Genomic DNA, 12765 nt, shown 5'->3' on the forward strand with positions numbered 1-12765 from the left:
TCAGAAATCATTTTTCTGATATCAATCAAAAAACTGTCTGCACTTGTGAAGGCTGAAAGTAGTTAATGGACTAACCCCATTTTTAATGATGAAAGATTGATTGCGTATGTTTTAGCACACACTCTGGATTCAGCTGTTGCCTGAATCATAGTCACTGCTTGGTCCATTATCATATTAGTTCATTCAATGGGGCTAATGTCCTCCTCTGTAAACAAGCCAGCTCTAAACATTTAGAAAAAGACAACTTTTTTCTCTTTCTTTAGATAGTGTCAGGAGGTAAGAGAGAGAGATAGAGGGAGCATATCACCTCATGTCACATAAAATCGTCAATGTTTATTTCAAAGCAAGTCCTTTCCCTTTTGTGTGACTCAGCACCCCCCACCTCCAAAGAAGTTCAGTGTGTAGAGGGCACCTTCTTCTTCTGGCTCTGAGTTGGGTGTGCAGGTGGGCTCATAGCAAGCCTCCTGGGTGATGGGGATGGCGGTGATGAGGCTGGCTTCTCGACCTAGACGTTTCTTCTCTTCCTCCTGTTGCAAGTTCTTTAAGATGTGCTCTGCCCTTTGATGGGAGCGGGACACAGCCCGGGCTGAAAAGGATTTCTACGGAGACATGAAGGCAAGTTTATTTACTAGCAACTCTTCTGCAAGGTCACATGTATCAAGAGTGTTCTACTGAATGACACAGATGTGGTACTTTGTTTTCAGGAAATGTTAGAGCATCCGTGATCTAGTTTCATGGAGATTATTTGTTTGCTTCTTTTTCTACCAAGTTTCCAGGCTGTGTACAACTAAGACATTCTTTTTCATTCAATCTGGATAATTCTTCAAGGATGTTTGTAATTTCGGGAAAGAAAAAATATTATTTTACCTAATCTTATTTTAGGTTAAATATCAATGATCCACTCTTTAAACACATCGAATAAACATTTTTAATGCTCTGTTTCCTTCCAAAATTTCTTGAACTGGTTTTAAATGAAGGACATTTACTTCATAAGGTTAATAAAAGAGAAAGTCAGAACCATGGGAAGGAGGAGGAAAGATCTCTTTCGTGTAAAACAATTAATTATGTGATTTATTTCATTTTTGTATCTTAAGTATCTACCACACTGCAAATACTTAATATTTAGAAATATTAATGTTAAATAATAATAAATATAAATAATAGAAAATACAATGCCACACTGTAAATACTTAACAATATTTATAGAAACAAAGCTACTGAATGGAAATTATGAGAGTTGGTAGTGTTACTATGGTTGAATGTAAAATCTGACCCTGTTTACCAGCAGCAAAAGCATAACAGATAAGAAACAATAAAGGAGGAAAGATTCACTTTGCAAAGGGGCCATTCTATTTTTGCCTTAATCGTGATGCTTATGCTGAGATAAATTCCAAGAGCTCTGGGGATGAAGTCATTGGTCTCAGAGCAGGGAAGTGATCACTGACATTCTTCACTACCAATTTGAAGTAATGTCTATGTATAGTAGAAATTCTACATCTTTGTTGGCCAGTGGTCACATAGGATTAAAGAAACAAGGGGTGTTGGTCACTCCTCTAAAGGACGGCAGTCATCGAAGCTCCCTTTATGCAGGGTCTTAACATAAGACTAAAGGTTTCCAATAGTGGATGACACAACAGCAATTAAGGGCATTTGATGGGCCACATGGCAATTCATTTTGAGAGCCAGGGGTTAAGCTGGTTTATTATAATAAGATAAGGGAAAGATAACTGGATATAGAATTAGGGGCTTTGGATTGAAATTCACTGTGAAATTGGGAAGAGAATGTACTTGACTCAAATGAATCTATCACACGTATGAGAAAAAAACCAAGGATCTTTATACCAGTGGTTCAGATGCTGGAGGGCAGAACCAAGCGTGCCTTTGTCTTTGGCACAAAACCATCAGATATGAAGGTAGTGTATGCAGAAGAATTAAAATAAAAATATTCTGATGGGTAAAGAGTTCAAACAAACAGTTCAAAGAAAACTACAAATGCCTAGAAAATATATGTATGACATGCAACAATGTTCAACCTCACTTCATATATTCAACCAACTTTTTAAAGATGTGTGAATAAAAAAGCCAATAACTTTGTTTTTTGCCATTCAATGTGGCATTAAAAAATAATACTAGTTAATTTGAATAAAGAAGACATTTTCCTATTGTGTTGTATAAGGGTAAAATGGTACAATCATCCTGGGGATATTTTGTGAGATATAAAAGAAATCTTTAATATTCACATACCAATTGCCCTAAATCCTGTGGGAAATTATGCAAGGAAATAATCATGAATTTGTGTATAGAGACGTGTTCTTTTTCTATATTTGCTTTATTTTCCAAATTTTCTACATTATCTTGTAATTTAGGAAAATGCTATGCAACAGGTGAAAAAGGCATATTTTGAAGATTCATTTTTTCAAAAGGCACATATTCTTGGTTCTTGTTTATAAATAGACTGGGTTCTAAACTTAACTGTTTATAAATTATATTACATAGAGCAGTAATGTATTAGAATAGCATAAGACCTGAGCTCTCAGAGTGACGTTTCTGATGATGATACTGAGGATCAATAAGGTAAAGAACGGACTAAGGTCCAAACAAGGACAGCAAGAGCAGGCAACTCAGTTCTTTTTCTTATTCATCCAGAGTCAATCTCATTAACTTTTGGGTAGCTTACGTAGGTTAAATGAATTGTTTGTTTTATAATAAAGAGAGGCAAAAGCACTACCTTTGGCTAAGAAATCAATGCCTAATGCTTTTAGTAGCTTTTATTACAAGGTGGCTGCTTCTATGATTATGGAAAAAAACTGTTTTGGCTTTTGGAGGTCTGCAAATGCTCACCCCAGATGTTAGTTCCTTCTATCTCACAAGAACTAAAGGCCTTTTGTGGTTGATTTTCTGTGCTGTTATTACATTCTTATGACAACTGTCTCACACATCCATTGTTCTCTCTTACATGTATACCATGGAGCCTGAAGATATTAGAAAGAAAGTGCCTGTTACTCACAGACTGGTCTTCATTAATGGGGTCCTGGACACTCCCGCTGCACTGAGGGACCCAAGGGGGGTCAAACATCGGGACAGATGGCATTCCAAGCACTGGGGAGGGCAGGGTGAAGTTTATACTGGGAGGCGGGATCTGTTAGTTGATATCAGAAGAATGAAGTGAGTAAGATGGAAAATAAGCTAGAATGAGTCTGAAGCAAAATTATGACATAATCTTTTAGAGCACAGGATGTTATAAGACACATGAAGAACGTCTCTGGGCCTCAGTTTACTCATTAATAAAACGAAGGGTTTCAACTGCATGATCTCTATTTGTGTTAATCACCCCATCCTCCAAAGAACATCTATGTTTATATAGCAAAATGTATGGAAGATTACACCTCAAACTTCTACGTGCTTACCTCTGGAGATGGTGCTGAAATCTTGAGGTTTATAGAAACTTGATTTTCTTACTCTACATTCTTATATTTCAATTTGTTTTAAGGACAAGAATTCACTCATATATGAGTTAGGTTTGCTTATGTAATCAGAGAGGGGAAAAAAAGAAGCATCTCTTGGGACATACACTGTGGATTTGAGGTTCAAGGACTGAAATGAATCTTGGGCTGGGTTTGCTAATCTAATACCCATGTGGGATGTATCCCTCACCTTAAAAATCTGCTGTGCTCCCTCCTCCATCCGGGGCCAGACCTGATAGCGAAACCTCCAAAGCGTGTGGAACTTAAGGACAGCGTTCAGCCGCTGCACGGTCTCCGGGTGGTGGAACTCTGATGTCAGCATATCAGACACGGCCTCAGGGACTTTCACCGCACACAACAGGAACATGGCCGCTAAAGACAGTCAACAATTCATCAGCTACGCATCTCTTAATTTTGCATGATTCCTGGGGATAGGGAGAAGGGGGAAACTGCTTCTGTCTCTTGAAAATGACTACTGAGCTATAGAGCCAGGCCACCAGCACCGGCAAAAGCAAAGCCTGTTTCAGCACCTGGAAAGCAGACTTCATCCTTTGTGCCTCCCACAATCTTCCGATATCTGATGCGAGGGCAGTGACAGCATGACATTTCAGTAGAAAAACTCATTCTAAGCAAAGTTTCCTTTGGCTCACAGTGAAAAGTGAATGCCAGAGGAAGCAAATGAAGAAAGGAAATTACATGCTGAAATATCCTTTTTAGGAAATGGCTAGAGTCATCTCAGAGTAACCCTAGGACAGTACATAAAAATGTCCGTTTAAAACTGTCTCAGTTCCATTAGTTATATTAAAAATAACATTCATCATCCAGTGAGTGGGTGTCACTGGGAAACTCTGAGGGCGCAGAAGTGGCTGACGTGTGGTGGCTTGAGGAAAGGAGAACGAGGGCCAAAAAGAGCCTGCCGTGTGGCTGAAAGGGTCTTGGTGCTCTGTCCAGGTGTCAGGCCTGAGCCAAGTAGGTGGGAGAGCCGAGTTCAGGACACTGGACCACCAGAGACCTCCCGGCCCCACGTAATATCAAACGGTAAAAGCTCTCCCAGAGATCTAAATCTCAACACTAAGACCCAGCTCCACTTGACGACCAGCAAGCTACAGTGCTGGACACCCTATGCCAAACAACTAGCAAGACAGGAACACAACCCCAGCCATTAGCAGAGAGGCTGCCTAAAATCATAATGAGTTCACAGACATCCCAAAACACACCACCAGATGCGGTCCTTCCCACCAGAACGACAAGATCCAGCCTCATCCACCAGAACACAGGCACCAGTCCCCTCCACCAGGAAGCCTACACAACCCACTGAACCAACCTTACCCATGGTGGGCAGACACTAAAAACAACAGGAACTACGAACCTGCAGCCTGCAAAAAGGAGACGCCAAATGCAGTAGGTTAAGCAAAATGAGAAGACAGAGAAACACACAGCAGATGAAGGAGCAAGGTAAAAACCCACGAGACCAAACAAATGAAGAGGAATTAGGCAGTCTACCTGAAAAAGAATTCAGAGTAATGATAGAAAAGATGATCCAGAATCTTGGAAATAGAATGGAGAAAATAAAAGAAACATTTAACAAGGACCTAGAAGAACTAAAGAGCAAACAAACAATGATGAACAACACAATAAATGAAATTAAAAATTCTCTAGAAGCAATCAATAGCAGAATGACTGAAGCAGAGGAACGGATAAGTGACCAAGAAGATAAAATAGTGGAAAAAACTACTGCAGAGCAGAATAAAGAAAAATGAATGAAAAGAATTGAGGAGAGTCTCAGAGACCTCTGGGACAACATTAAACGCAACAACATTCGAATTATAGGGGTCACAGAAGAAGAAGAGAAAAAGAAAGGGACTGAGAAAATATTTGAAGAAATTATAGTTGAAAACTTCCATAATATGGGAAAGGAAATAGTCACTCAAGTCCAGGAAGGGCAGAGAGTCCCATATAGGATAAATCCAAGGAGAAACACGCCAAGACACATATTAATCAAACTATCAAAAATTAAATACAAAGAAAAAATATTAAAAGTAGCAAGGAAAAAACAACAAATAACATACAAGGGAATCCCCATAAGGTTAACAGCTGATCTTTCAGCAGAAACTTTGGATTCCAGAAGGGAGGAGCAGGACATATTTAAAGTGATGAAAGGAAAAAACCTACAACCAAGATTACTCTACCCAGCAAGGATCTCATTCAGATTTGACGGAGAAATTAAAACCTTTACAGACAAGCAAAAGCTAAGAGAATTCAGCACCACCAAACTAGCTTTACAACAAACGCTAAAGGAACTTCTCTAGCAAGGAAACACAAGAGAAGGAAAAGACCTAAAAAAAACAGACCCCAAACAATTAAGAAAATGGTAATAAGAACAAACATATCAATAACTACCTTAAATGTAAATGGATTAAATGTTCCAACCAAAAGACACAGACTGGCTGAATGGATACAAAAACAAGACCTGTATATATGCTGTCTACAAGAGGCACACTTCAGACCTAGGGACACATACAGACTGAAAGTGAGGGGATGGAAAAAGGTATTCCATGCAAATGGAAATCAAAAGAAAGCTGGAGTAGCAATTCTCATATCAGACAAAATACACTTTAAAACTAAGACTATTACAAGAGACAAAGAAGGACACTACATAATGATCAAGGGATCAATCCAAGAAGAAGATATAACAATTGTACACATTTATGCACCCAACATAGGAGCACCACAATACATAGGGCAAATGCTAACAGCCATAAAAGGGGAAATCGACAGTACCACAATCATAGTAGGGGACTTTAACACCTCACTTTCACCAATGGACACATCATCCAAAATGAAAATAAATAAGGAAGCACAAGCTTTAAATGATACATTAAACAAGATGGACTTAATTGATATTTATAGGACATTCCACCCAAAAACAATAGAATACACTTTCTTCTCAAGTGCTTATGGAACATTCTCCAGGATAAATCATATCTTGGGTCAAAAGCAAGCCTTGGTAAATACAAGAAAACTGAAATTGTATCACATACCTTTTCTGACCACAATGCTATGAGACTAGATATCAGTTACAGGAAAAAATCTGTAAAAAATACAAAGGCATGGAGGCTGCTACTAAATACTAAATACACTACTGAATAACCAAGAGATCACTGAAGAAATCAAAGAGGAAATCAAAAAACACCTAGAAGCAAATGACAATGAAAACACGATGACCCAAAACCTATGGGATGCAGCAAAAGCAGTTCTAAGAGGGAAGTTTACAGCAATACAATCCTACCTCAAGAAACAAGAAACATCTCAAATAAACAACCTAACCTTACACCTAAAGCAGTTAGAGAAAGAAGAACAAAAAAACTCCCAAAGTTAGCAGAAGGAAAGAAATCATAAAGATCAGATCAGAAATAAATGAAAAAGAAATGAAGGAAATGATAGCAAAGATCAATAAAACTAAAAGGTGGTTCTTTGAGAAGATAAATGAAATTGATAAACCATTAGCCAGACTCATCAAGAAAAAAAGGGAGAAGACTCAAATCAATAGAATTAGAAATGAAAAAGGAGAAGTAACAACTGACACTGCAGAAATACAAAGGATCATGAGAGATTACTACAAGCAACTATATGCCAATAAAAAGGACAAGCTGGAAGAAAGGGACAAATTCTTAGAAAAGCACAACCTTCCGAGACTGAACCAGGAAGAAATAGAAAATATAAACAGACCAATCACAAGCACTGAAATTGAGACTGTGATTAAAAATCTTCCAACAAACAAGAGCCCAGGATCAGATGGCTTGTCAGGCGAATTCTATCAAACATTTAGAGAAGAGCTAACACCTATTCTTCTCAAACTCTTCCAAATATATAGCAGAGGGAGGAACACTCCCAGGCTCATTCTACGAGGCCACCATCAACCTGATACCAAAACCAGACAAAGATGTCACAAAAAAGAAAACTACAGGCCAATATCATTGATGAACATACATGCAAGAATCCTCAACAAAATACTAGCAAACAGAATCCAACAGCACATTAAAAGGATCATACACCATGATCATGTGGGGTTTATCCCAGGAATGCAAGGATTCTTCAATATATGCCAATCAATCCATGTGATAAATCATATTTACAAACTGAAGGAGAAAAAAACATATGATCATCTCAATAGATGCAGAAAAAGCTTTTCACAAAATTCAACACCCATTTATGATAAAAACCCTCCAAAAAGTAGGCATAGATGGAACTTACCCCAACATAATAAAGGCCATATATGACAAACCCACAGCCACCATTGTTGTCAATGGTGAAAAACTGAAACCATTTCCACTAAGATCAGGAACAAGACAAGGTTGTCCACTCTCACCACTATTATTCAACATAGTTTTGGAAGTTTTAGCTACAGCAGAGAAGAAAAAGAAATAAAAGGAATCCAAATTGGAAAAGAAGAAGTAAAGCTGTCACTGTTTGCAGATGACATGATACTATACATAGAGAATCCTAAAAAGACTACCAGGAAACTACTAGAGCTAATCAATGAATGTGGCAAAGTAGCAGGATACAAAATTAATGCACAGAAATCTCTTGCATTCCTATACACTAATGAGGAAAAATCTGAAAGAGAAATTAAGGAAACACTCCCATTTACCATTGCAACAACAAAAATAAAATACCTAGGAATAAATCTACCTAAGGAGACAAAAGACCTGTATGCAGAAAACTATAAGACACTGATGAAAGAAATTAAAGATGATACAAACAGAGGGAGAGATATACCATGTTCTTGGATTGGAAGAATCAACATTGTGAAAATGACTACACTACCCAAAGCAATCTACAGATTCAATGCAATCCCTATCAAACTACCAATGGCAGTTTTCAGAGAACTAGAAAAAAAAATCACAATATGTATGGAAACACAAAAGATCCCGAATAGTCAAAGCAATCTTGAGAAAGAAAAACGGAGCTGGAGGAATCAGGCTCCCTGACTTCAGACTATACTACAAAAATACAGTAGTGAAGACAGTATGGTACTTGTACAAAAACAGAAATACAGATCAATGGAACAGGATAGAAAGCCCAGAGATAAACCCATGCACATATGGTCACCTTATCTTTGATTAAGGAGGCAAGAATATACAATGGAGAAAAGACAGCCTCTTCAATAAGTGGTGCTGGGAAAACTGGACAGCTACATGTAAAAGAATGCAATTAGAACACTCCCTAACACCATATACAAAAATAAACTCAAAATGGATTAAAGACCTAAATGTAAGGCCAGACACTATAAAACTCTTAGAGGAAAACATAGGCAGAACACTCTATGACATAACTCACAGCAAGATCCTTTTGGACCCACTTCCTAGAGAAATGGATATAAAAACAAAAATAAACAAATCGGACCTAATGAAACTTCAAGCTTTTGCACAGCAAAGGAAACCATAAAAAAGATGAAAAAACAACCCTCAGAATGGGAGAAAATATTTGTAAACGAACCAACTGACAAAGGATTAATCTCCAAAATATACATGCAGCTCATGCAGCTCAATGGCAAAAAAACAAACAACCCAATCCAAAAATGGGTGGAAGATCTAAATAGACATTTCTCCAAAAAAGATATACAGATTGCTAACAAACACATGAAAGTATGCTCAACATCACTAATCATTAGAGAAATGCAAATCAAAACTACAATGAGGTATCACCTCACACCAGTCAGAATGGCCATCATCAAAAATCTACAAACAATAAATGCTGGAGAGGGCGTGGAGAAAACGGAACCCTCTTGCACTGTTGGTGGGAATGTAAACTGATGCAGCCACTATGGCGGTTCCTTAAAAAACTAAAGATAGAAATACCATACGACCCAGCAATCCCACTAATGGACATATACCCTGAGAAAACCATAATTCAAAAAGTCATGTACCACAATGTTCATTGCAGCTCTATTTACAATAGCCAGGACATGGAAGCAACCTAAGTGTCCATCAACAGATGAATGGATAAAGAAGATGTGGCACATATATACAATGGAATATTACTCAGTCATAAAAAGAAACGAAATTGAGTTATTTGTAGTTAGGTGGATGGACCTAGAGTCTGTCATACAGAGTGAAGTAAATCAGAAAGAGAATAACAAATACCATATGCTAACACATATATATGGAATGTAAGAAAAAAAACCTAGGGGCAGGACAGGAATAAAGAGGCAGACATAGAGAATGGACTTGAGGGCACAGGGAGGGGGAAGGTTAAGCTCGGACAAAGTGAGAGAGTGGCATGGACATATATACACTACCAAATGTAAAATAGATAGCTAGTGGGAAACAGCCGCGTAGCACAGGGAGATCAGCTCAGTGCTTTGTGTCCACCTAGAGGGGTGGGATAGTGAGGGTGGGAGGGAGACACAAGAGGGAGGAGACAGGGGGATATATGTATATGTATAGCTGATTCAATTTGTTATACAGCAGCAACTAAAACAACATTGTAAAGCAATTATAGTCCAATAAAGATGTTAAAAAATTTTTTTAAAAATAAAAATAACATTCATAAGGTAGACTCTATTAGAAACATCTACCCTTCCAAGAGGTAGTAGAGATTGAGAAACCAAAAGAGATTTCATGAACCATAATACCATTGTTGTTTTTTAATTTGGGGAAAGCCAAATATGAATAAGAGAAAGATCAATGCTATGATAAGTTACAAAGTCAATGAATAATGAGGAAAAGAAATACACTCTGTAGCATAGATGGAGGTGCCAGTGTTGATCATAAAAATATAATTTAAAAACTCTCTTGTACTTTTTCCCAGATCCTCAAAACATGCTCAGGCAATTGTTAGAACAACTGGGGTTGAATCCCAGCTCTGAAACTTCTCTCCTATTGATCTTGGCCAAGCCTCTTAACTTCTTAACCTTTGTTTCTCTATTGGTAAAATGTCAATGACGAGGATGAGGATGAGGATGCTGCTGATAGCTGCCTCCAAATTTGTTGTTAGAATAAAATAATGTATGAGAAAGTGCCTTGTGACATGAAAAGTACTACAGAATTCTAAAGAATATTTTATTTTTTAGAGGCAACGTGGTATATGGAAAGGGCAGCTATTTGTAGTCAAAAGATCTGGGTTTGATTTCCTGGCTCTGCTAATTCTGAGCTGTGTGCACTTGGTTAAAAGTCCTTTCAACCCCAAGACGGGAATAAAGACACAGACCTACTAGAGAATGGACTTGAGGGTATGGGGAGGGGGAAGGGTAAGATGTGACAAAGTGAGAGAGTGGCATGGACATATATACACTACCAAACGTAAAATAGATAGCTAGTGGGAAGCAGCCGCATAGCACAGGGAGATCAGCTCGGTGGTTTGTGACCACCTAGAGGGGTGGGATAGGGAGGATGGGAGGGAGATGCGAGAGGGAAGAGATATGGGAACATATGTATATGTATAACTGATTCACTTTGTTATACAGCAGAAACTAACACACCATTGTAAAGCAATTATACTCCAATAAAGATGTTAAAAAAAAAAAAGAAGTCCTTTCAACGTTCTGAGTTGGATTTTGCTCATTTATAAAATCATTGTTATGAGGATCAAGTAAGATAGTGTGTATGATATAGTTCTATAACAAATGTGAGCTACTGTCATCAGTAGCTTTTGATAATCTGTTTCTTAATCCTACCACCTCCTTAAATTTCCAATTTTTCTCCTTTCTTTACTTTTCTTTAAAGTGTACTGTCTCAATTTTTAAACACCATCGTCACTCTCTAAGTCATTGCAGTTGGAGTTCTACCTCAATCTCTTTACTGAAATTAGTTTTCTTGTAATGCTCACTAATCAGCAGATCCAGTGGTACTTTTACAGCATTTCTTTTCTTTCAGTTTTTAACACTTTCATAACAATCTCCTTGAAAAGGATCTTCCTCTACTTCCATGGTTTGAGATTACTTAAGTTCTACTTTTCTGGTCATTTTTCTGGGTTTTGCTGGTCAGCTCTTCTTCCTGTCCTTTGAAGGTAGAGAAGGCCAATGGCTTAGTGTTCATTCCTCAGCCCTCTCCTCTATACCGAGAAATCATCCTCCCCCGGAATCATTTCTCCCCTGGAAATCATCCTCTCTCATTGCTTCAGCTGCCACGTACATCAAGTTTTCCCAAGTTTCTCTCTAGCTATGGCGTTTCTCATTAGCTTTAGTGTCATATCACCACTGATATGTCTCCTCGTCATCTAAAAATCACTGTTTCTAAAACCAAGCCACTCCACTCATTAAACTGCCACATTAAACTTGGTAATAATTCAACACTATATACAACATTACTCTTTGGCTCAGAACCCCTTAGTGGTTTCCCACAGTTCAGTGGAAAGTCCACACTCCTAACCCTGTTGTTCAAGGTCTGTTACAACGTGAGACCTGCTCACTTGCCTAATATTACAGACTAGCAACCTCTTTACAAAAACCACCCCAGTCTCAATTCCTCCTCAGGCTTTCCAAATAAACCCAGTGCATTTCCACACCCCATGTGGCTTTGCATACACCATTTCCTCTTCCTTCTAGCTTTTCTTAAAGCTCAGTCCCCCTGTTCATAACTTCCATGAAAATGTCCATGGCTGTCCCATATTTAGGGAGCATGCCCTTCTGAGAAATACTTGGTAGAGAAGCAAAAATCTGAGACTTAATGTGAACAAAGATATTTTACAAAGACATTTGATGCAGCATAGTATAAAAAAGCAAAAGACAAGAATCAACTAAAATTTCCAGGTTAAATAAATTATGTTATATCCATTCATTCAATGGAATATTTGGTAGCCATTAAAAAGAACAGGTAAACTTATAGTCTGATGTTAAAAATGGTCTCCTAGAGAGAACTCCTAACCACTTCTTGTTTGGCATTTCTCAATTCAAATTGATTTTTGTTCAAATTTTTAATATGCCTCAGTTTACCTTTTAACAGTCCTGGTGTCAGAAGAGGGAACCAAAGGAGACACCCCTCAACAGCCCACAGGAGCAGTGAGCAACCCGGCATAGGTATCTGTTGAGACCTTGAGCTTGCTGCTTTCTCGCTGCCTCTGGAGGTCATGGGTAAGTCCCTCTCAAATCCTAGCACTGAAGTTTTTGTGTTATGAGCTTGCAGACTTTATTTGAGCCTTTCTTTTTCATGCTGGGTCCAGAAACCAGCTGGAGTTGGAATGAGTCAGACTTAAAAACCAGACTGGGCTCAGGAATGGACTGGTTCCAATTTAGAAACCAGACTGGATCCAGGGTCAGACTGGGTCTGACTTAAAATTGGACTGAGTCTAGTGTGAGTTT

General features: G+C 38.2%; 1 protein-coding gene across 6 annotated transcripts in view; it reads right to left on the reverse strand.

The window, feature by feature from the left end:
• UNC80 (unc-80 homolog, NALCN channel complex subunit) overlaps positions 1 to 12765 on the reverse strand; it is a 237775-nt gene that overhangs the window by 71003 nt on the left and 154007 nt on the right. For all 6 annotated transcript variants that reach the window (XM_082396411.1, XM_082396407.1, XM_082396408.1 and 3 more), the window contains 3 exons: positions 3655 to 3836; positions 3008 to 3139; positions 413 to 599 (listed from right to left, as the gene is read on the reverse strand). In XM_082396411.1, the coding sequence (XP_082252537.1) occupies positions 413 to 599; positions 3008 to 3139; positions 3655 to 3836 (501 nt within the window). The remainder of the gene's footprint in view (positions 1 to 412; positions 600 to 3007; positions 3140 to 3654; positions 3837 to 12765) is intronic.

Source organism: Balaenoptera borealis, assembly GCF_965194805.1.
Source record: "Balaenoptera borealis genome assembly, chromosome: 6".
In the NCBI taxonomy this organism is placed as follows: Eukaryota; Metazoa; Chordata; class Mammalia; order Artiodactyla; family Balaenopteridae; genus Balaenoptera; species Balaenoptera borealis.